The 22379-nt window shown below is 44.5% G+C and overlaps 1 protein-coding gene across 1 annotated transcript; it reads right to left on the bottom strand.

Annotated features, from left to right (window-relative positions):
• Positions 1 to 6249: 6249 nt before the first annotated feature.
• Positions 6250 to 22303, bottom strand: LOC123758252 (uncharacterized). Its single transcript, XM_069322527.1, has 8 exons — positions 22195 to 22303; positions 14978 to 15100; positions 13691 to 13882; positions 13117 to 13221; positions 12765 to 12894; positions 11140 to 11279; positions 8643 to 9803; positions 6250 to 7396 (listed from the first exon to the last, which is right to left on the bottom strand). Exons 2-8 carry the CDS (start codon positions 15098 to 15100, stop codon positions 7223 to 7225), a joined length of 2025 nt encoding a protein of 674 aa, XP_069178628.1. The 5' UTR covers positions 22195 to 22303; the 3' UTR covers positions 6250 to 7222.
• Between the last annotated feature and the right edge of the window lie 76 nt (positions 22304 to 22379).

The raw sequence follows: 22379 nt of genomic DNA, 5'->3' as shown, positions 1-22379 counted from the left end.
ATGGAACAAGCATACTAGAACAAGTAGTGTAGAAGCAAACAGCCTAGTTCCTGGCCTACACCAGGAGGCCTACCCCTATAGGCCTATGACACGTCCGTCACGTGACACAGACCATCATGACGATGCGTGCCCTCGGTGGCACAGCCTGGTGGGCCAGAGTGTGCCAAGCCACCCAACATGACACAGACAGGTGTAGCTACCACACGCCAGACTCAACAGTGAAACTGATCAACTCACCCCGCCACCACAACACTCGGCGCCGCCACCGTCAGTGGTCACAGCTCACTTACTAATTACCATATTACCTAATCACCCAGGCGGAGGAGAGAGGAACAAGATGGCGACGTCTCAAGGCGCCCTGGAGGAGGTGTGTGAGGGCACGCGAGAGCCGCCGCGAGCGCCCTCTTCATCAATTACCAATTAGCTTCACCGCGACGAGTCATTAACTACTCTGAGGAAAAGGACGCCTTTAACGCCGTATTAATCGTCGTCGTGTTATCGGTTTATTGTTCCTCTTCTCCTCTTCTCCTCTTCTCCTCTTCCCTCTCTTCTCTTCTCTATGCTCTTCTCTATTCTCTTATCCTTCTACTTCCTCTCATTGTTGTTGTTTAAGATTCGCTACTCAGAACGATAAGTTCCAGTAGCACGGGCTATGGCGAGCCCGAGTTCCTCTCATTATTTTCGCCTTTATTTATTTTTTTCCATGGTGGAGGGGTGAGGGAGTGCCGCGTGGTGCCACCTGCCGGCACTTGGCCCCCAGCTGCTGCCTGGCCGAGGCAGTGCCACCCCAGGGGGGGAGTTGACGGGAAGGGATTACGGTTGGAGAGGGAGGGGGGGGGAGGAGGGGGAGATAAAGATACAAAATTCAGGTAATACTGTATTCCTTACAGCCACGCTTCTGTGTCAGGTTAAGTCCACTAGGGGATCACCATAGCCCGTGCTACTTGCCCCGCTCGACCCGGTCCTCGACCAGGCCTCCACCCCCAGGAAGCAGCCCGTGACAGCTGACTAACACCCAGGTACCTATTTTACTGCTAGGTAACAGGGGCATCAGAGTGAAAGAAACTCTGCCCCATTATTTCTCGCCGGCGCCTGGGATCGAACCCAGGACTACAGGATCACAAGTCCAGCGTGCTGTCCGCTCGGCCGACCCGGGGATGAAGTGGGTGTTTATCTACACATTAGTGTCAGAATGTCATCCACACTTTGCTAATAGGAGTTTTGGTGGCCAGGTTTATATGTCTGTTGTGGGTTGCTTTAGGCAGCCGGCGGCTCAGCGGACACAACACTGGACGCGTGATCCTGTGGTCCCGGGTTCGATCCCGGGCGCCGGCGAGAAACAATGGAGCAGAGTTTCTGTCACTCTGATGCCCCTGTTACCTAGCAGTAAAATAGGTACCTGGGAGTTAGTCAGTTGTCACGGGCTGCTTCCTGGGGGTGGAGGCCTGGTCGAGGACCGGGCCGCGGGGACACTAAAGCCCCGAAATCATCTCAAGATAACCTAAAGAAGGCCTCTCTGGCATTCATTTAGTTTATACCAGTTGATCAAATACTTTGTACCAGCCGATACGAGAACTCTATAACTGCCGAACCGTTTGTGCAAGTGGTTCGTCAGCCTACCTCATACCTGGAGCATACCTGGAGTGGGTTCTGGGGGTTCTTCTACTGAACAAATCCACAAGGGCCGTGACGAGGATTCGAACCTGCGTCCGGTAGCATCCCAGACACTGCCTTAAGTAGCCTCTCAGACACTTGCCTCGGAGAGGCTATGGGAAGTTCAGTAGAACTTCGGTTTCAACCCTTTTAACCCTGTCGTAGCTCAGTCGATTAAGGCAGTGTCTGGGATGCTCCCGGATGCAGGTTCGAATCCTCGTCACGGCCCTTGTGGCTTTGTTCTTATATTACTTTGTATATAAAAAAATCTTAAAATTAGTGCAGCGACAAGACCCGGCCAGACCTTGTGCGGGGCGACCATGACAAAAGGTCAGGAATATTAACGTCAGAAGACGTATCGTTGACAGTATTAAACGACCGTAAAAACAGTCAGGAAAAAACAGCTGAGACTCGTGTTATAGGCTCGTCCAAGCGGCGGCCGACCCTCAGAGTCGCATTCATTAATTTTCATTCTAAATAGGATATTTCTCAAATCTATATTAATATTATTGTCAGTGGGAGCGATCACTGGGGCTCCTAGTAAGACGGGTCTTACTGCATCTATGATTGGTTGGCTAGATGAGATGATCGTGATGGTAGATTTAGGGTGAGTCCTAACCCCCTCTCCCTTAGGTTTGAGTAGTAGTGGATGATGTGGTAAAGACTCCTGTGTCCCTGCCAGGGTGCCACCAGCCAGGAATAAGATGTTGAGCTCGCTGGTCAAGCTGCTTGTGACCTCTTTAGCCGCCATGCAGAACAGTTAAGAAGCAAGTGGGTCTCCCCCTGCTGGACACTTGAGCAAACTACTTCATGCTTCTCAAACAAGTGTTGATTCCTTACTGCTTACTTATGGCAAATGTCATATTACATAAAACTTTCCATACTAAATTATAAATATTACAAAAATGATTAATTTATTAATATTTTGTTTATAATTTAAAAGAAAACAGGAGCAAGATGTTCCCCCTACGAGCTCTGAGGGCGCACTGATCATAGCGGTACTTCAGTGAGTCGCCGACAGGTGGCAGCACTCTCCAGTGTTTACAGCGGTTGTCGTCTGGTAATGGTCGTGGGGCGGCGCTTCCTGCTCTTCTCTATGGGCCTCCAGCTTTTTTGGGGAGGGTTTCCCTTTTCTTTATCTCCTTTTTTTCTGTTCCACCCTGTTTTAACGGCGTTAGAAGATAATAGCCTGTCTCCTTTTTTTCCTGTTCTGCCATATTGTTCCTCGAGGTGCTGGGTCGCTCAACGCTCAAGGTTGGTTTTTTTCGTCCATTTATTTTAATATTTCTTCTATTTCCATTTCTCCCACGGTTTTTTCTTCCACTTCCTCTCTCTCTTTATCTCTCACTCTCTCTTTCTCTCTCTCTCTCTCTCTCTCTCTCTCTCTCTCTCTCTCTCTCTCTCTCTCTCTCTCTCTCTCTCTCTCTCTCTCTCTCTCTCTCTCTCTCTCTCTCTCTCTCTCTCTCTCTCTCTCTCTCTCTCTCTCTCTCTCTCTCTCTCTCTCTCTCCCTCTCTCACTATCAATTAACATGGTGGTTGGGTGGTAACTGCGTGCCTTATTCAGTGATTAGGGCAGTCGATTCACAGCGGGTTGAACCCGAGATCGATTCCCACTGCAGGACGGACTGGCTCGTCTGGCTTGGATACAAATATCCAAGCTCGTTAATCCAGCCCCCAAACCCCCAGCCCGTCCTTCGAACAAAGACCTAAAAGGGATTCCATCACTTTTATCCATCACAAAGTGTTGTTTATGAATGAAAAGCGGCTTACACATGACTCACAACTGATGACGTCCGAACACTTCCGGAACAAGTGCTTCGCTCACGTCCTCTGTTCGAACCACAACGCTATAAATGCTTCACCCACTTACTACAAATACAAATAATCGCCAACAGAACCTAAACACCTAACCTAACCAGTGTCTAAATATGCACAATATGCTAATATATAACATTATTAATTTATATTTGAGAAAACTCCTATTTTGACTGAACAGCATGTTAAAATTGATGAATGCGTCTGTGGGGTCGACCACCGGATGGAATGGACTTGGTCAAGAGGAAGAGTTGGGACGAGACGTGTGAGCACGTCTTCGTTCACCTGATGCCTCTTTTAACCTAGCAGTAAACACGTAAGGTCCATACATACCATACACCAAATGTTCCTACAGGAATATAGATCCCATCTCCCTGCCTGGTTATCTTGAGGTTATCTTGAGACGATTTCGGGGCTTTAGTGTCCCCGCGGCTCGGTCCTCGACCAGGCCTCCACCCCCAGGAAGCAGCCCGTGACAGCTGACTAACACCCAGGTACCTATTTACCGCTAGGCTTGTCTGGCATCTCTGTGATGATCGCGTCAGAACTCAGGCGACTACATCATCGTGGTCTCCAGGAAGCTGCCTCCAAAGAATTGAACAGGAGAACACATTCAAACCTTAACTAATACATCATTATACATCTGCTGTGGTTTACTTCCGTTCATTGTATAATAAACTATTAACATTTCTCAATTTGTATAGTATACAGTAGTTTACTTTTTTGACATATAGAGGGAGTGTGTGCGTGATGGGTACTGTGAGCTGAGGCCTACTCATTGTAGCACTGTGAGCGGAGGCCTACTCACTGTACCACTGTGAGTGAAGGCCTACTCACTGTACCACTGTGATTGGAGGCCTACTCACTGTACCACTGTGAGTGGAGACCTACTCACTGTACCACTGTGAGTGGAGACCTACTCACTATACCACTGTGATTGGAGGCCTACTCACTGTACCACAGTGAGTGGAGACCTACTCACTGTACCACAGTGAAGTACCTTCACCTCCAGGTCAAGGCTCTCGCTCTAAGAGGCAGGAACCTTAGACATCCATTCTTAACTGTCCGCCTGTGTACACCCAGCAGTAATTGGGTACCTGGTTGTTAACCGATTGGCGGGTTGTGTTCCAGGGGGAACTAGAGGGTATAAGACTTACCTTATGCTATAGACAGGGAAAGCTCTCAGCCTGCTAAACAGGAGTCCAAAGCCGTCTGTTCCTGTACTCACCTGTTTATAAAAAAGGTTTCCTGTCTCCTGTTGAGGGCTGCCTGTTGCTCCTCCTACAGGCATGGATGGACAGGAGCCTCTATGACCCTCTAACACTCCCGTCCTCACATACTCACTATGAACGCTCCCTCACTCCAGAATTCGGCCCCGGACCATCTTTCCGCCCATCAGCGGGGGGACAACGGGGTACTTCTCTCTGCACCTTGTTAGAGGCAGCTCGTACTGCTCGTGCTGTTGTTTTGTTGTTAGATGGTTGGACTTGTGATGTGGACGGTCAGACGCTATGGTGTAGTGGTAAGACACTCGCCTGGCGTTCCGCGAGCGCTATGTCATGGGTTCGTATCCTGGCCGGGGAGGATTTACTGGGCGCAATTCCTTAACTGTATAACCTCTGTTTAACGCAACAGTAAAATGTGTACTTGGTTGTAACAACGACTCTTCGCGGCGGGGATCGTATTCCAGGGACCTGCCCGAAACGCTACGCGTACTAGTGGCTCTACAAGAATGTAACTTTGCTCAGCGATGTGTAAACTCTTAGTAACATCAATAAACTTATTTCAATTTCAACTCTTAGTAATGTCTGGCCACGAACACAGGGAACACACACTATGCTCAACAGTATGTGTGTTTGATATAAAGTTATTGATATGAGGTATATGTTTGATATAAAGTTATATTATATAAAGTGGAGGTTATAAGTAGACTGTATGATGAGGCAGGCTGGCTGGGGGCTGGTCTCTGAGGCAGGCTGGAGGCTGGTCTCTGAGGCAGGCTGGTGGCTGGTCTCTGAGGCAGGCTGGAGGCTGGTCTGTGATGCATATAGGGAATCGAACACAGGACCTTCCGGCTGTGATCCGACTGCGCTACCTACTACGCCACAGAGGCTATGTAATACGACACGTGGAGCATGTGAAGGGAGACGCCACATGAAGCTCCTCTCTTATACATTAGTCTACGTGAAAGACCTCATCAAAGAAAACAAATCTTGTTGATATTGTAGTGGAATAGAAGAAAACGTTTATAGTAAACTCCTATATTTCTACTACAGTATTGATATAAATTCGATTGAAACAAATTCCTTCTGTGTATATAACGTTTGAATGCCAGAAAATTGCTTTCATAACTCAACGACTGAATCAGAAGCTGTCTGTTTTGGTCTGCAATAAACTGATAAACCATAACTGTTATTCCTTTAAAGTAAACATTGTGTTTACAATGGAGTTGTTAGTTTTTAGGATGTAAACAGCTATACACTTCAACTACCCTCATGGACCTACCCTCACACACACTCATCACCATCCTCACACACTCATCACCACCCTCACACACTCATCACCACCCTCACACACTCATCACCACCCTCACACAATATAAAGTTAGGTCAGGTTAGGTTAGGGTGCACAATAGACAAGATTCTAAAATTGCTCCCCCCAAAATTTTTATATCCCCCAGACGCTGCGAGCAAAATACGTCCTTTACAAAAAAAGTAATTCGACAATTATAATTACAATACAATTCCTTTCTAAATCAATCTGGGTTAAATAAACACAATAAAATGCACACTCTTTATTAGGCACACTTGTGTAGAGTCATTAGTGGTTATGTTAACCTGGTGTGTGGAAGGTAGTTAGCCAAACAATAGAGAAAGTAGTTCGTTAAACTAGGGGGGGTAACAATGATGTATTAATGTGTTTATATGAAATGACGTTATGTTATGTATTGTTACAAGAGAAATGCAGGAAGCAGCAGGTAATATCGAGGCTACGGAGAGACTTGGGGCCACTCATCCTATTGGTCTTAGTTTGATTTCTAGCAACTATATTAAGAGTAATATATATATATATATATATATATATATATATATATATATATATATATATATATATATATATATATATATATATATATATATATATATATATATATATATATCCCTCAAGTTCTCAGCGGTCCTACTGCAAGCAATTCATTGATTGATGAAGATTAAGCCACCCAAAAGGTGGCACGGGCATGAATAGCCCGTAATGCAAGCAATTATATATTCCTTTAATATCCTCATAACTTCTCCCTAAGAATTCCACATTCCAAGACGTTCTGTGATGAACAATCGTAATTAGTGCACATATGTACTGGCTCTATCTATAAATCTATCAATTTTTGTATCACCTCTTCTATGTATGTACCTTACCTGAATAAACATTTGAATTTGAATACAATTAATTCTAGTTGTCCCTCGAGGCGCGCCTCAGACATCACGGCATTATATATCTAACATCCGACTGCTGCCATCAAGGCAGCAGTCGGATGTGTATATGTTTTTATGTTATATGTTTTTATGTTTATTAAATAAACATAAAAACTACAACACTCTTGTCACCTAAAATTATATACGGTTTTTCCTCTCTGCTGTTCTTTTCCTCATTCTTCCTTTATTCTATTTTCCCCTCTATTTGTTGTTGTTTCAGATTTAGCTACTCAGAACGAAGTGTCCATGTAGCACGGGCTATGGCGAGCCCGTAATCCCCTCTATTCTACTTTGCCTCTGATGTAATCCTGGTCTCCCAAGCGCCGGGCGGCGTCTCCAGGCGCCATCATCGACACCTTCACAGCCACGAAGCCTTTCTTGTAGAGAGTCGGTCCGGGTCGCCCGCCCTGCTCTAGTGACGTCACGGTGCTCCTTAGCCACTCAGCAGCAAATATCTGTGGGAAGGGGGAGGGACTTAGTGACGTCACGGTGCTCCTTAGCCACTCAGCAGCAAATATCTGTGGGAAGGGGGAGGGACTTAGTGACGTCACGGTGCTCCTTAACCATTCAGCAGCAAATATCTGTGGGAAGGGGGAGGGACTTAGTGACGTCACGGTGCTCCTTAGCCATTCAGCAGCAAATATCTGTGGGAAGGGGGAGGGACTTAGTGACGTCACGGTGCTCCTTAGCCATTCAGCAGCAAATATCTGTGGGAAGGGGGGAGGGACTTAGTGACGTCACGGTGCTCCTTAGCCACTATATTTCTACATAAGGAACATGCAGATAAAACTGCAGAGAGAATAGCAGTGTAAATCTGAAAGGATCTATTTACCTATTTACAATTAACCTATTGTAAATCTAGGTAAATGAAGTGTAAGTGTAAATGAGCACTATGTTTACATCTATATATAAGAAGAGTGAACATAGGAAGGGGGAAGCTAATGGAAATAATATTCAGAATTTAATGGGACTTAAACATAAAGTTAATGGAATGTGGATAACTGAGCAGGAAATCATGAATGGTGAAAATCAACTAGAATAGTGAGGTGAACAGCGCACCCCCCCCCCCTGTACCACGCCACGGTACAGGGGGCACTACGGGCTCACCATAGACCGTGCTGCTTGGAACGTTTTGTTCCAAGTAGCGAATCTTAAACAACAACAACAGGTACAAGGCCCAACCTGGGAATACCCAGATCGCTCGTTCGAGTCGCCTCCGTCTTCACAGTGATCGTATCATTGATATATTACATGTGTGTGATATCTTTGTGTTTGATGAACTGTAATATTGAGAAAGATAACGGTAGAGATTACATAACTGCGGTAATTATCATGTAAATCAAACACAATTCATGTGGAAAATCTATTAGGTAATTTGGAGGGATGGGGAATATTAGGGGGAAAGCGCCAAGCCATTACGACTATATATATATATAGCACTTGGAAGGGGGTCAGGAATTGGAGTGAAGTGTCATGTTGTTGTTGTTATAGATTCAGCTACTCGGAACAAGTTCCAAGTAGCACGGGCTATGGTGAGCCCGTAACTTACCTGGCACAGGAGCGGGGCAAGTAGCACGGGCTATGGTGAGCCCGTAGTGGACTTACCTGGCACAGGAGCGGGGCAAGTAGCACGGGCTATGGTGAGCCCGTTGTGGACTTACCTGGCACAGGAGCGGTGTGAACTGTCAGCGAGGCACTCACCCTTGTAGTCTGTGATATCCTGAGGGCGATGCTCGGAGTCACCTGCAGAAGCACGATAACCACCTTGGTCCATAGCCTCGCTTCCTCCGCCACGTAATTGACGTAGTCGAGGATAACCGCCCCGGCCTCCGTGGCTCTCTCGGCGCTCAAGGATCTCCTGAAGGTGTCTACACTCGTCTCTATTACCCTGACGAAGCCACCTGCGGCTGCGGCTCGGATAGACTGCAGCAGCTGCGGCAGGCGGCTGGCCGGCTCCGTTGCGATTTCTCTTAGAATCTTGAGTGCTTCCTGGGCTAAGGTCGTGAAGCGAGAGATGAGGGCAGCGTAGATGCTTCTCGCTCTGATGAATGATGCTTGGATGGCTGGTGGGATGCTGGTTAAGGCATCGGACGAGGCGCTGACCAGTCTCTGGATGGGTGCCCGAGCTTCAGGTGGTAGACGACCAAGAGCATCCAAGTATACAATCGTCAGTCTCTCAACTGCTCCCTGTACGACGGGGGAGAGACGGTCCATGGAGTCATTAGAGACAGTTCTCAGCCATTCCGCTGATGCCTGAGTCCAGGGTGTTAGACGGGCCAGGAGGTCCGTATATGCACTTCTCAAACTGTCTATGGATGTCTGGATGACAGGTGACAGACGGGTGAGAAGATCCGTATATGCATTTCTCAAACTGTCTACGGATGTTTGAATGACGGGTGACAGACGGGTGAGAAGATCCGTATATGCATTTCTCAAACTGTCTACGGATGTCTGAATGACGGGTGACAGACGGGTGAGAAGATCCGAATATGCACTTCTCAAACTGTCTACGACTGTCTGGATGACGGGGGTAAGACGGGTGAGAAGATCCGAATATGCACTTCTCAAACTGTCCACGGCTGTCTGAATGACGGGGGTAAGACGGGTGAGAAGATCTGTGTACAAATTCCTCAATCTTGCAACAAGGATCTTCGTATCTGGAGGGAAGTTTGCAGCGACAGTCTCCGTCACCTTCCGGAAGGAGAGGTCTCTCAACATGGCGTTGACCTGAGTGAAGACGTCGATGGTGACCCTGATTGACCTTCGGGCGAGGGTCATGGCCACGCCCACCTCTTCCCCTGGCCTAGCCTCGCGCCTTAGCTCCTTGTATAAGCCAACCAACTTGGCCTGTCCAAATTCCACCTGTGGGGACAGACAGGTGTTTAGTCTCTGTCGATGGGAGTACGACCCTGTCCTTCAGGATGATGAGGCAAAGAAGAATAATGATGAATTACCAAAAAACTAAAGATATTATAGCTTATGCTAGGAGCCGGTCGGCCGAGTGGACAGCACGCTGGACTTGTGATCCTGTGGTCCCGGGTTCGATCCCAGGCGCCGGCGAGAAACCATGGGCAGAGTTTTTTTCACCCTATGCCCCTGTTACCTAGCAGTAAAATAGGTACTGTACCTGGGTGTTAGTCAGCTGTCACGGGCTGCTTCCTGGGGGTGGAGGCCTAGTCAAGGACCGGGCCGCGGGGACACTAAAAAGCCCCGAAATCATCTCAAGATAACCTCAAGATATATGCAATTAAGATATACAAACTATAACTGACAAATATTTTATTTACTTAAAAGAATGACGTTTAGAAACATGTTTCACACAATAAAAATCGAGGAATAATGCTATTTTGTACAGATAATTTATCAAAGCAATAAAGTACTCTTATGGATAACATATCAATCAGCAATAAGCGGTTTTCTTAACGAATAGTATTGATGCTAATAAATATTAGGTAGACCATTATTGACACTAATTGGGGACCTCTGCTCTAATTGGACGAGACTCGCGTCTTGAGACCAATTGGAGGAGCACCTTGTTGAGACAGCCTGTTAATCCTCGAGGAAGCATTATCCAAACAACGAATGACTCTAGTCAAGGTTATACTTGACGGAGAATAACAAGGAGCCCACGAGGAACACCTGAGAACTACGCAACACTTCAAACACACGGCAATACTTGACGGAGAATAACAAGGAGCCCACGAGGAACACCTGAGAACTATGCAACACTTCAAAGACACGGAAATAACACAGCAATCCAAGACCAGGACGAGTCCAACATTTTCATCCTACCTCAACCCGCCAAACACACACCGAAACTACGACGTTGGTACAACGTTCGAACACGTTTTAACACTCCTAACCAGTTATAACAACCTATATAGCACGTTGTAACAACGTTCTAATACGTCATAAACACGTTAAGCCAAGATGTAACAAATTTATTACAAGTTTTAATAAGCGGAAAATAGAGACAGTTTCGGTTTGTGTTTCCAGAGACGGCACCAAAGATGCTATTATGGGTGAGAAGGGAAAGGAACTATCAGGGATAAAGTGCCAAGCCATGACGACTATGTAGCACTGGGAAGGGATCAGGATAAGGATTTGCAATGGGACAGGGGAAAGGAATGGTGCCCAACCACTTGGACATTATGCGTGAGAGTCATCCCAGAGATGAGACACACGGAGAGAGACGTACCAGCATCTGTGGCGTGATGAGGGCGTCGGGGTCAGAGGTCAGGTCAGGTCGCACGGTCCTCACTGTAGCTCGGTACATCCGGTGTCCGGTCTTGCGCACCAGTAGTAGTGACCGTCCTGTCACGCCCACACCGGCCTCGTCTGTGGGCGGGGTGGAGGGTCAGGGTGTGGGTGTTGGAGGGGCAGGTGTTGGAGGGGCAGGTGTTGGAGGGGGCAAGTGATGGAGGGGCAGGTGTTGGAGGGGGCAAGTGATGGAGGGGCAGGTGATGGAGGGGCAGGTGTTGGAGGGGCAGGTGTTGGAGGGGCAGATGTTGGAGGGGCAGGTGATGGAGGGGCAGGTGATGGAGGGGCAGGTGTTGGAGGGGCAGGTGTTGGAGGGGGAGGTGTTGGAGCTCACCACCTGTTTACCTCTTTACAAGTCTACCAGTTTACTAGCCTACCAGTTACTAGTCTACCAGTTTACTAGCCTACCAGTTACTAATCTACCAGTTTACTAGCCTACCAGTTACTAGTCTACTAGTTTACTAGCCTACCAGTTACTAGTCTACCAGTTTACTACCCTACCAGTTACTAGTCTACTAGTTTACTAGCCTACCAGTTACTAGTCTACTAGTTTACAATTCTATCCACCTACCTCTCTAATTCTTTAATTATATACTTATATCACACACATGTTATACATATATATTTCTTTTCTTATTATCTGACCTTCCATCAACTGACCAATCAGATCATCTGTTGCTCCAGCTGGGCATATCCACCTGTCAGACACTATCCAATCATTAATCAGATTATGATCCCCCCCCCCTTCCCCCCTCCCCCAACCACTTGGGCTGGACGGTAGAGCGACGGTCTCGCTTCATGCAGGTCGGCGTTCAATCCCCCGACCGTCCAAGTGGTTGGGCACCATTCCTTTCCCCCCCCCGTCCCATCCCAAATCCTTATCCTGACCCCTTCCCAGTGCTATATAGTCGTGATGGCTTGGCGCTTTACCCGTGATAGTTCCCTGATAGTTCCCTTCCCCTCCCCCTCCCCCCCATCCCAGGAGCCATCTGTGGCAGGTGGGTCGTGTACCTGGGTACAGGTGGTCGTGTACCTGGGTACAGGTGGTCGTGTACCTGGGTACAGGTGGGTCGTGTACCTGGGTACAGGTGGTCGAGTACCTGGGTACAGGTGGTCGTGTACCTGGGTACAGGTGGTCGAGTACCTGGGTACAGGTGGTCGTGTACCTGGGTACAGGTGGTCGTGTACCTGGGTACAGGTGGGTCGTGTACCTGGGTACAGGTGGTCGAGTACCTGGGTACAGGTGGTCGTGTACCTGGGTACAGGTGGTCGAGTACCTGGGTACAGGTGGTCGTGTACCTGGGTACAGGTGGTCGTGTACCTGGGTACAGGTGGTCGTGTACCTGGGTACAGGTGGTCGAGTACCTGGGTACAGGTGGTCGAGTACCTGGGTACAGGTGGTCGAGTACCTGGGTACAGGTGGTCGTGTACCTGGGTACAGGTGGTCGAGTACCTGGGTACAGGTGGTCGAGTACCTGGGTACAGGTGGTCGTGTACCTGGGTACAGGTGGTCGTGTACCTGGGTACAGGTGGTCGAGTACCTGGGTACAGGTGGTCGTGTACCTGGGTACAGGTGGTCGCCGCCATGGCCCGGAGGAAGGTAGGTGTCCAGGAGGCCGTGGGTGGTGTCCAACGCCCTCTCCACCGCTTCCGTAGCCGCCCGCACGCCCACACTCTCCGTCACCGCCTCCACCTGAATCAAACCATGCGCAGAGAAAGGGTTAAAACCTGCGCAAACAACAGTCAATCACGTCCTTAAACTACGCATAGAGAGCGCTTCACGCCCTCAAACGAGTTATTATATATCAGGATTAGAGAGAGGAATTACCTGCTACGGGGGGTACAAGAGAAGACTCAAGTGGGTGAGCATCCACCTACATCACCCACCTACAACATGCACCCGTACATGACCCACCACTCTGTTGGCTCTAGCAATGATGGCTTCAGCGAGGGTGTCCGGTACGATAACTTGGTCCCCAGCCACGGCACCAAGCACCCGCTGCCGGGTCGTGTTGACGATCTACAATAACAATACAACGATATAATAGACTAATAACAACAATAACTGCTTAACAATAGACTAATAACAACAATAACTGCTAAACAATAGACTAATAACAACAATAACTGCTAAACAATAGACTAATAACAACAATAACTGCTAAACAATAGACTAATAACAACAATAACTGCTAAACAATAGACTAATAACAACAATAACTGCTTAACAATAGACTAATAACAACAATAACTGCTAAACAATGCACTAATAACACCAATTAACATTATACTGATATATATTATATATCATTTACTTGTATAATGACTGACTCGAACGAGCGATCAGTATTTTTTTCACCAGCGCACCACTGCATTTCCCTTCAATCTCACTCCCTCGATTGATGAAGATTAAGCCACCGAAGAGGTGGCACGGGCATGAATAGCCCGTAAGTTGTACAACTTAAGATCTATATATATATATTACCTACCTCCTTGGTCGGCTTCTTAATGATAGGGGCGGCCTCCTCCACCCTGTCTAGGCCTCGGCACGCCCACTCGTCCACCCGCTGCCACCCGCCCACCCTCTCCAGGAGTGGCGCCGCCAGGGGCAGGGCGCCCGTCGCCGCCACCGCCATGCTGGCCTCCGCCGCCCGTAACGCCGCCCCCATCACCTCGTTCCTCTGTGGGCGTGGGGCACATACACTCCTAAGTCACCCTAGAGAGCATTCTGTGGGATGCTCCCGGACGCGGGTTCGAATCCTCGTCACGGCCCGTGTGGATTTGTTCATTCTGTTAGTCACCCTGGGGAGCTAAGTCACCCTTACACAATGGGGAGCATCCCTTTAGTCACCCTAGGGGGACGCGCCCCTTAACTTACTCTGGTAGGTTAAGGGGTTAAGTTAATACCCTTATTAGATTGACCTTATTAATGGGACAGTGACTAGGGTGAGAGAGTAATCCTAAAGAACAAATCCACAAGGGCCGTGACGAGGATTCGAACCTGCGTCGAATCATTTTGGACCATTTTGTTCATTTGATGCATCACGTTATTGTGATGTCTGTGTGTAGTTATCCTAAAACTTGAGCAAACTTTTCTAAAACAACTTAATTTCTTAAGCTGATCTATTGCCCGAAATATGTCTATTTACAAATATCTATTTGCCGGAAACGCTATGCGTAATAGTGGCTTTAGGTATTGTATAAACTAGCTCTATGTATAAATCCAACATTATGTTTGTAACGCTTCATCTATGTATGTACTTTTACCTGAATAAAATTTTGAATTTAAATTTTGAATTTGAATTTTTAATTTGAATTTTGAATTTGAATTTTGAATTTGAATTTTGAATTTTGAATTTGAATTTGAATTTGAATTTAAATTTGAATTTTGAATTTGAATTTGAATTTTGAATTTGAATTTTGATTTTGGATTTGAATTTTGAATTTTGAATTTTGAATTTTGAATTTTGATTTTTGAATTTGAATTTTGAATTTTGAATTTTGAATTTGAATTTTGAATTTTGAATTTGAATTTTGAATTTTGAATTTGAATTTTGAATTTTGAATTTTGAATTTTGAATTTGAATTTTGAATTTGAATTTGAAATTTGAATTTTGAATTTTGAATTTTAATTTTGAATTTGAATTTTGAATTTGAATTTTGAATTTGAATTTTGAATTTTGAATTTGAAATTTGAATTTGAATTTGAAATTTGAATTTTGAATTTTAATTTTACGGTTGACTTTGCCAAGGGAACATTGCAAGGAGTGACTAACCTTGGTGGTGTCATAGACCTGTGTGGCAAGGACGAGAGCGTCGTTGAAGGCAGGGAGTGCCATCACCCTGGCCAGGAAGGCAGGGGTGCCATAGACGCCCACACTGGCAGACTTGGGTGCCATCTGTCACACACACACAACAATATTAGTAGAGCAGTGAGTGCTCGCTGGTGACTACTGGAGCCAGCGACTGCAGCTAATACACTAAATAGCTTTTCTTTAACATAATTTCCATCTCTGTTCCCTTCTAACTTCGAATAATACTTATTTGTCAGTGACCCTAAGAATCTTGTATGTTGCGACCATGTCCCTTCTTGTAGTGGTGAGGTCCAGGACGCTCAGTCTTTCCTCGTAGCTCAGCAACGAAGTTTGTTGCAATATTTTGGGGAATTTCAGAGTTTTGTGTCGAGCTCTTTCAAGCGAATGTTTCATGCCGGAGCTGCATACTCAAGAGCGTGTCTCACGTGCCTTGTATGTACGACCATAAAGGCCACACAGACATTCGCCTGTATTACATATGTCGTTGACGTTATTTTGCTACTGTGTGCTGCCTATAGTTAATCTGGGACTTTGTCCACTTCCATTACGTGTTCCTGTCTTGATCACTTAATTATATAATGATGTACAGGTTTCGCTCCTATTTCTATCTCATAAATTTCCATTTGGTTATGTTAAATTCTTGCAGCCATTTTTTCAGACCATCTCCGGTGTCAGAATAACCTTCATGGTATTGTTGTCTCTTCTGATCTAATTCTTCTCCTTTAGTCGCTTCACCTGTCAGGTCGCTAACCCATGAACAAATCCACAAGGACGAAAAAACCCTCGTCAAATCCGTGACGAGGGTTCGAACCTACGTCCGAAAGGATCCCAGACGCGCCTTAATCAAAATCTAGATAGAACTCTGACTCTCTCCTTTACAGTAATATTTAACCGCCGTGACTAATGTGCTTATATATATATATATATATATATATATATATATATATATATATATATATATATATATATAATATATACATATATATATATATATATATATATATATATATATATATATATATATATATATATATATATATATACATAAAACAATTTTTCATTTTATACGTATAAAATGAAAAATGAAAGCTGTTTAAATCATAGCATAGTAAGAACTCTGTTTAGTGTTTGCAGGTAATAGTTGTGTGTGTGTAAACTAAAAGTCTTTGAAAATGTAATAAGTTATTACGAAACGTGTTCAAGTGTAGCGTCAGACTAGAAATAAAAATGAATTTTGGAGAATTGATTTTTCAATTACCATCAACAGTGAAAAGAAATATAAGAAACATTGAGAAAATTCGTGTTAGAATTATTAATCTTACTTTTTCGGTCATATTTAATAATATATGTCTACAGGAAAGACTGCTACCAAAATATACTATGTATATATATATATATATATATATATATATATATATATATATATATATATATATATATATATATATATATATATATATATATATATATATATATATATATATGTGTGTATATCACGAAAATAAACACGTGATTAAGAATGTGACAATGTCAGACCACGGAGGAAAAATGAAACAGGAAATTTCCTTAAGTACTTTCGTATATTAAATACATCTTCAGAAGGTCATTTTACAGATCGAGTGATGGGTATAAATAGGCAGGAGAGAGTGGTGAAGTAAGGTGAGGTACAATACTTGGACAACGCAGAAGGCCCATTGGCCCATCAGATGCACCCAATTGGCCCATCCGATGTAGCCCAATGGCCCATCTGATACAGCAGACATACAAGCATAATGCATAGGTAATTATAACATAAAGAGGTAAATATATACAATAAATTAGTGAGACAAATGTTTTTCAATGATTCTACTTAAATCGCCCTTTAGCTGATCTATTAGAAATGGATCTAAGTTATATAGACCACTGCTAATATTCAAATTACTTTCTTTGGTGATCTGTATCAAAGCGGATTCAATTATGTTTCTGTTATAGGTGCTTTTACAATTTGTTATTGAAGACGCACTCTCCCAATCAATTTGGTGAGCTTTTTCTGACAAATGCACAAACAAAGCATTAGATAATTGGCCATGTCTTACAGAGTATTTATGTTGCGATATTCTACATTTTAAATCTTTAGATGTTTGTCATCTAAAGATTTAAACATCTAAAGATTTAAAATGTAGAATATCGCAACATAAATACTCTGTAAGACATGGCCAATTATCTAATGCTTTGTTTGTGCATTTGTCAGAAAAAGCTCACCAAATTGATTGGGAGAGTGCGTCTTCAATAACAAATTGTAAAAGCACCTATAACAGAAACATAATTGAATCCGCTTTGATACAGATCACCAAAGAAAGTAATTTGAATATTAGCAGTGGTCTATATAACTTAGATCCATTTCTAATAGATCAGCTAAAGGGCGATTTAAGTAGAATCATTGAAAAACATTTGTCTCACTAATTTATTGTATATATTTACCTCTTTATGTTATAATTACCTATGCATTATGCTTGTATGTCTGCTGTATCAGATGGGCCATTGGGCTACATCGGATGGGCCAATTGGGTGCATCTGATGGGCCAATGGGCCTTCTGCGTTGTCCAAGTATTGTACCTCACCTTACTTCACCACTCTCTCCTGCCTATTTATACCCATCACTCGATCTGTAAAATGACCTTCTGAAGATGTATTTAATATACGAAAGTACTTAAGGAAATTTCCTGTTTCATTTTTCCTCCGTGGTCTGACATTGTCATATATATATATATATATGCGGAAAATCCACAGAGAAATATGAAAGGAAGTGAACGTTTCGGCCTGTTAAAGCCTTTGTCAACACCAGACAGGAAACTAATTTTACTAATAATATTAATATCTAGCAGGTGGATGCCAGAAGTTTCCTAGAAGCACACAGGCCGGCGATTGCCTCAACGAACACGTGACGCGGTCATTTACTGAATGTTGTAACTACCTCATCAAGCAAGCGCATCAAATGATCAGTATTTGTGATCGTCAATTGCATATATTCAATTGTATATATATATATATATATATATATATATATATATATATATATATATATATATATATATGCAATTGACGATCACAAAACACTGATCATTTTATGCGGAAAATCCACAGAGAAATATGAAATGAGGTGAACGTTTCGGCTTTGTTAAAGCCTTTGTCAACACCAGACTGACTAGGTAACAGCTCGCACGGGGTGCTCTTCATCGAGTGTCCCGAGTGGCCGGCACGTTTACTTTGAAAAAATTAGAGTGCTCAGAGCAGGCTACTTTAATGGCCTGAATGTCTATGCATATATATATATATATATATATATATATATATATATATATATATATATATATATATATATATATATATATATATATATATATATATATATATATACGGGAAAAGGAATAGTCACACCATGAATTCTGTCCACATATTATACGTCTCAATTACTTAATCAATCTGTGTACAGCATCACAGACAGTAAGAAAACTGTTCCTTGTGACTGAGCCCAACAAAATTATACATAAATTACTGCCTTCATCTCTTCCTTCACGAACGAGCTAAAGTCACGCTCGTAGGGCAGCGTGACGAGTGAGAGGGAGTTGTTGTTCTTGTTGTTTTAGATTTAGCTACTCAGAACGAAGTGTCCATGTAGCACGGGCTATGGTGAGCCCCGCATGAGAGGGAGGAAGGTCCGCCATTAAGGAGAGGATAGCGTGGCTCTCGTGAGGTGCTCCTGGCAGCTGCTCTCTGTGTCTGTGTCGACTAGATTATCTCCACTAAATTAATTGAGTATTATTAATTTATAATTTACGGGTTACGACATGGTAACAGTCAGCAGAAGATGAACTAACCATACAGTCCACTCATTTAAATCATTTTCAATTAATAAGTTGTCTGCTGGGAAATTCCCCACATCCAGTACCTACACTTAGGTTACTCACCTGATATCTCTCTCTCCACTCTGATATCTCCGCTCTCACTGTAACTCTTTGTTTCCTTCCTGAGAGGTACTCTCTACCTACCTTAGACCTCTTTCCTGTACGCCAGCCTACTGCTCTAGCATGAGTTGGAGTCTGTTGTGGAACAGTATCAAATGCGTTCTGACAGTCGGGGAACATGCAGTCTGACCGCCACTCTCTCTCTCTCTCTCTCTCTCTCTCTCTCTCTCTCTCTCTCTCTCTCTCTCTCTCTCTCTCTCTCTCTCTCTCTCTCTCTCTCTCTCTCTCTCTCTCTCTCTCTCTCCCTTGTTTGATTAGTGTTATTGTAGAACTCCAATATGTTTTTCAAGCAAGATTTTCTTGCTGGTTATCTTGAGGTTATCTTGAGATGATTTCGGGGCTTAGTGTCCCCGCGGCCCGGTCCTCGACCAGGCCTCCACCCCCAGGAAGCAACCCGTGTCAGCTGACTAACTCCCAGGTACCTATTTACTGCTAGATAAAAGGAGCATCAGGGTAAAAGAAACTCTGCCCATTGTTTCTTGCCGGCGCCCGGGATCGAACCCGGGACCACAGGATCACGCGTCCAGTGTTCTGTCCGCTCAGCCACCGGCTCCCTATCAGTGTGGCAGCAGAGCACAAAATGTAACTGTTGTAAATGTTGTAGCAGTGTGCTTCAGGTCAGCCCGCTAGTACCTTGCGGGTCAAACTACTACGGGATCACCTTATCCTGTGCTACTTGGAACTTTATGTTCCAGGTAACGAATCTTATACAACAACCTTGCAGGTGATGCTTGTTAGTGCTGTCGTGAGGCAGTTCTTGTCTTCCGTCTTCCTCGTAGATTAACACAACATAAGACCTTTCTAACAATGTGGCAGGTCTCTCTTTTCCGGAGACAAGTTTAATACTGTGGCAAGAGGACAACACCACACGGAAAGAAGGTGTGGAAGCCACCTCCTTCCGTAACTTTAAGGTCAAATTCGATGAGGAATTCGGAACCCCCAGTAAATTTAAATTATTACGCAACAGGTAGATGACTGATGAAGATTAAGCCACCCTAAAGGTGGCACGGGCATGAATAATAGCCCGTAAGTGGTGGCCCTTTTGAGCCATTACCAGTATCAAGAGCTGATACTGGAGATCTGTGGAGGTGCGACTGCACCCTGCGTGACGGGAGATGTCTCCCGTGCGCAACAGGTAAAATATAGGCGGGATATATAGGGCTAGACTCACATCCCTCCCCCCCCCCTTCCAGTAGACCACCACCTATCATTTTCTACCAAAACCATCCTCACCACTACCCCCACCACCACTACATTCACCATCACCACCACAACCACCACCATCACCACCACAACCACCACCACAACCACCACCATCACCACTCTATTAATTAATCACATTAGCCCTTACTCCGCCCGTCACTTCACCAATCACTAACTAATCACACCGACAGACGCGCCACACGTGCATCCAAAGTTAATTCACGGATTAAATTAGTTTTCTTATATTCAAGAACCCCAAGAAAATGCTGCCTGAGCCTGGCGGGAGAGGTCGCCATGGTTACTGGGATGCTTCATCACGGGGTTAACATAATCTCTTGATTACATAAGAAGCCAAGAGCTGAGCTCCGTAAGCTTGCGATTGGCTGATATGACCAGTCATGAACTTGTTTACATACTTTTTTTGTAGAAGTTTATTTCTTAATACATATATTAATTCAGTCACTTAACTAAGAAGTACAGTAATAGGTGAACCCAACTTTTCAATATATATGCACACACATTTTTAAATTGTTGCCGCCGGAGGCGGCTAGTTTAATGTGCACCCCATACCCATCCTCAGCGTTAACGCAAAAAGCATTACAGAGGGCACAAAAGGTCTTTATCAGACCTCATCTTAGATTATTTCATAAACAGTTTCATCTATCCTTCACACCTTATAACTACAATGTCAGCTAGTTACAGAGAATGTTCTATTTCACGAGCTATATATTTACAGGAAGTCATTATACATTAATGGTAAGTCTTATCGCTAATACATAATTGTTTGAGCAATTGAGATATTACAGTCATTGGAGAGCTGCTGTTTATTATTAGACTTCACAATACGCTACTTGTTTCTTAATCTCATTTATCGTTTATCTACTGGAAGCGAAATATGTATCCATACACAGTTTACTTTAGTCCTGAACTATGAACAAGTCTAACGTTTACTTGCTGGCTGGTCAGTAAAGTGTGGTGGGATTAATAACCCTCTAGAGGTCGATAGACCTTAAGCCCAACACCAAACCGGCTCTGCTTAGTCTGTCTTCCTCTAGTAAAAAGTTTGGTGTAGTCTGAGACGGAGCCCTGATGCTTTCCTTCTACCACAGGGATAGAACCCGCGACGCAGCCCACTGTGACACGAAGCAGGGCTTTCATTATATTATATTTAATTATTCGCTTCTCTTCGTGTAAGCCAGAAGTCTTGTCGGTACCCACATGACAGCAGCAATTTAGTACGCGCGTTGTGTGACGTATAAATTACCGCCAAAAACTGTTGTGTTTAAAGTTACAGCGGCTTGTAAAATTGTCGTGATGACCCTTTTCCGATTTGTGGGTCTTTGGTTAGGTTATGTTATATGTTATATGGGGAGCCGGTCGGCCGAGCGGACAGCACGCTGGACTTGTGATCCTGTGGTCCTGGGTTCGATCCCAGGCGCCGGCGAGAAACAATAGGCAGAGTTTCTTTCACCCTATGCCCCTGTTACCTAGCAGTAAAATAGGTACCTGGGTGTTAGTCAGCTGTCACGGGCTGCTTCCTGGGGGTGGAGGCCTGGTCGAGGACCGGGCCGCGGGGACACTAAAGCCCCGAAATCATCTCAAGATAACCTCAAGATATGTTCAGGCAATTTAGTACATAATTTTAGTGACGTTGTGAGCGAGGTGTGGACAGCGTCTGGATGGGATACGAATCACATTGTACACAAGAAGGTTTACTAACGAATTTTTAAAACGTATCTAATCTTACCCATCCTAACCTAGCCCAACCATGCCTAGTCTAATACTTCTTACCCCTAACGATATATAAACGGGTTAAACCAACAGAAAACGAGCTTCGTCGAGCCACACTCATTGGAAACCTCTCCTAAGCATTATATTTACTTCCCGTGAAGCCTCGGGTAATGATACATCGACAAAAGTAGAGTATAATCATATAGGTAAACAAACCATAAAAGCAAAATGATCACACACCTTTATAATGCTGAGACAGATCGACGACACTCTCCTCCTCGATGCTGACGGAGCACTGACTCCTTAGCTGGTGTCCAGGTGTTTATATACCGCTAATAACCGCTTATTTTTATATCCTAGCTGATGGCATGATAAGTCATACTGGTCATATAAGCTCCTGGATCGTCAGGAGAGACACAGCTGGT

This window comes from Procambarus clarkii, chromosome 11, assembly GCF_040958095.1.
Source record: "Procambarus clarkii isolate CNS0578487 chromosome 11, FALCON_Pclarkii_2.0, whole genome shotgun sequence".
Taxonomy (NCBI): Eukaryota; Metazoa; Arthropoda; class Malacostraca; order Decapoda; family Cambaridae; genus Procambarus; species Procambarus clarkii.
This window is presented reverse-complemented; position numbering and strand designations above follow the sequence as displayed.

Coding starts and splice junctions, on each gene's coding strand:
- LOC123758252 (XM_069322527.1), bottom strand. CDS start 15,100: ATGGCACCCAAGTCTGCCAGTGTGGGCGTCTATGGCACCCCTGCCTTC. Junction 11,280..12,764: donor CGGCGACCACCTGTACCCAG/GTACACGACCAC, acceptor CCCCGCCCACAG/ACGAGGCCGGTGTGGGCGTG. Junction 9,804..11,139: donor TCATCACGCCACAGATGCTG/GTACGTCTCTCT, acceptor CTGTCCCCACAG/GTGGAATTTGGACAGGCCAA.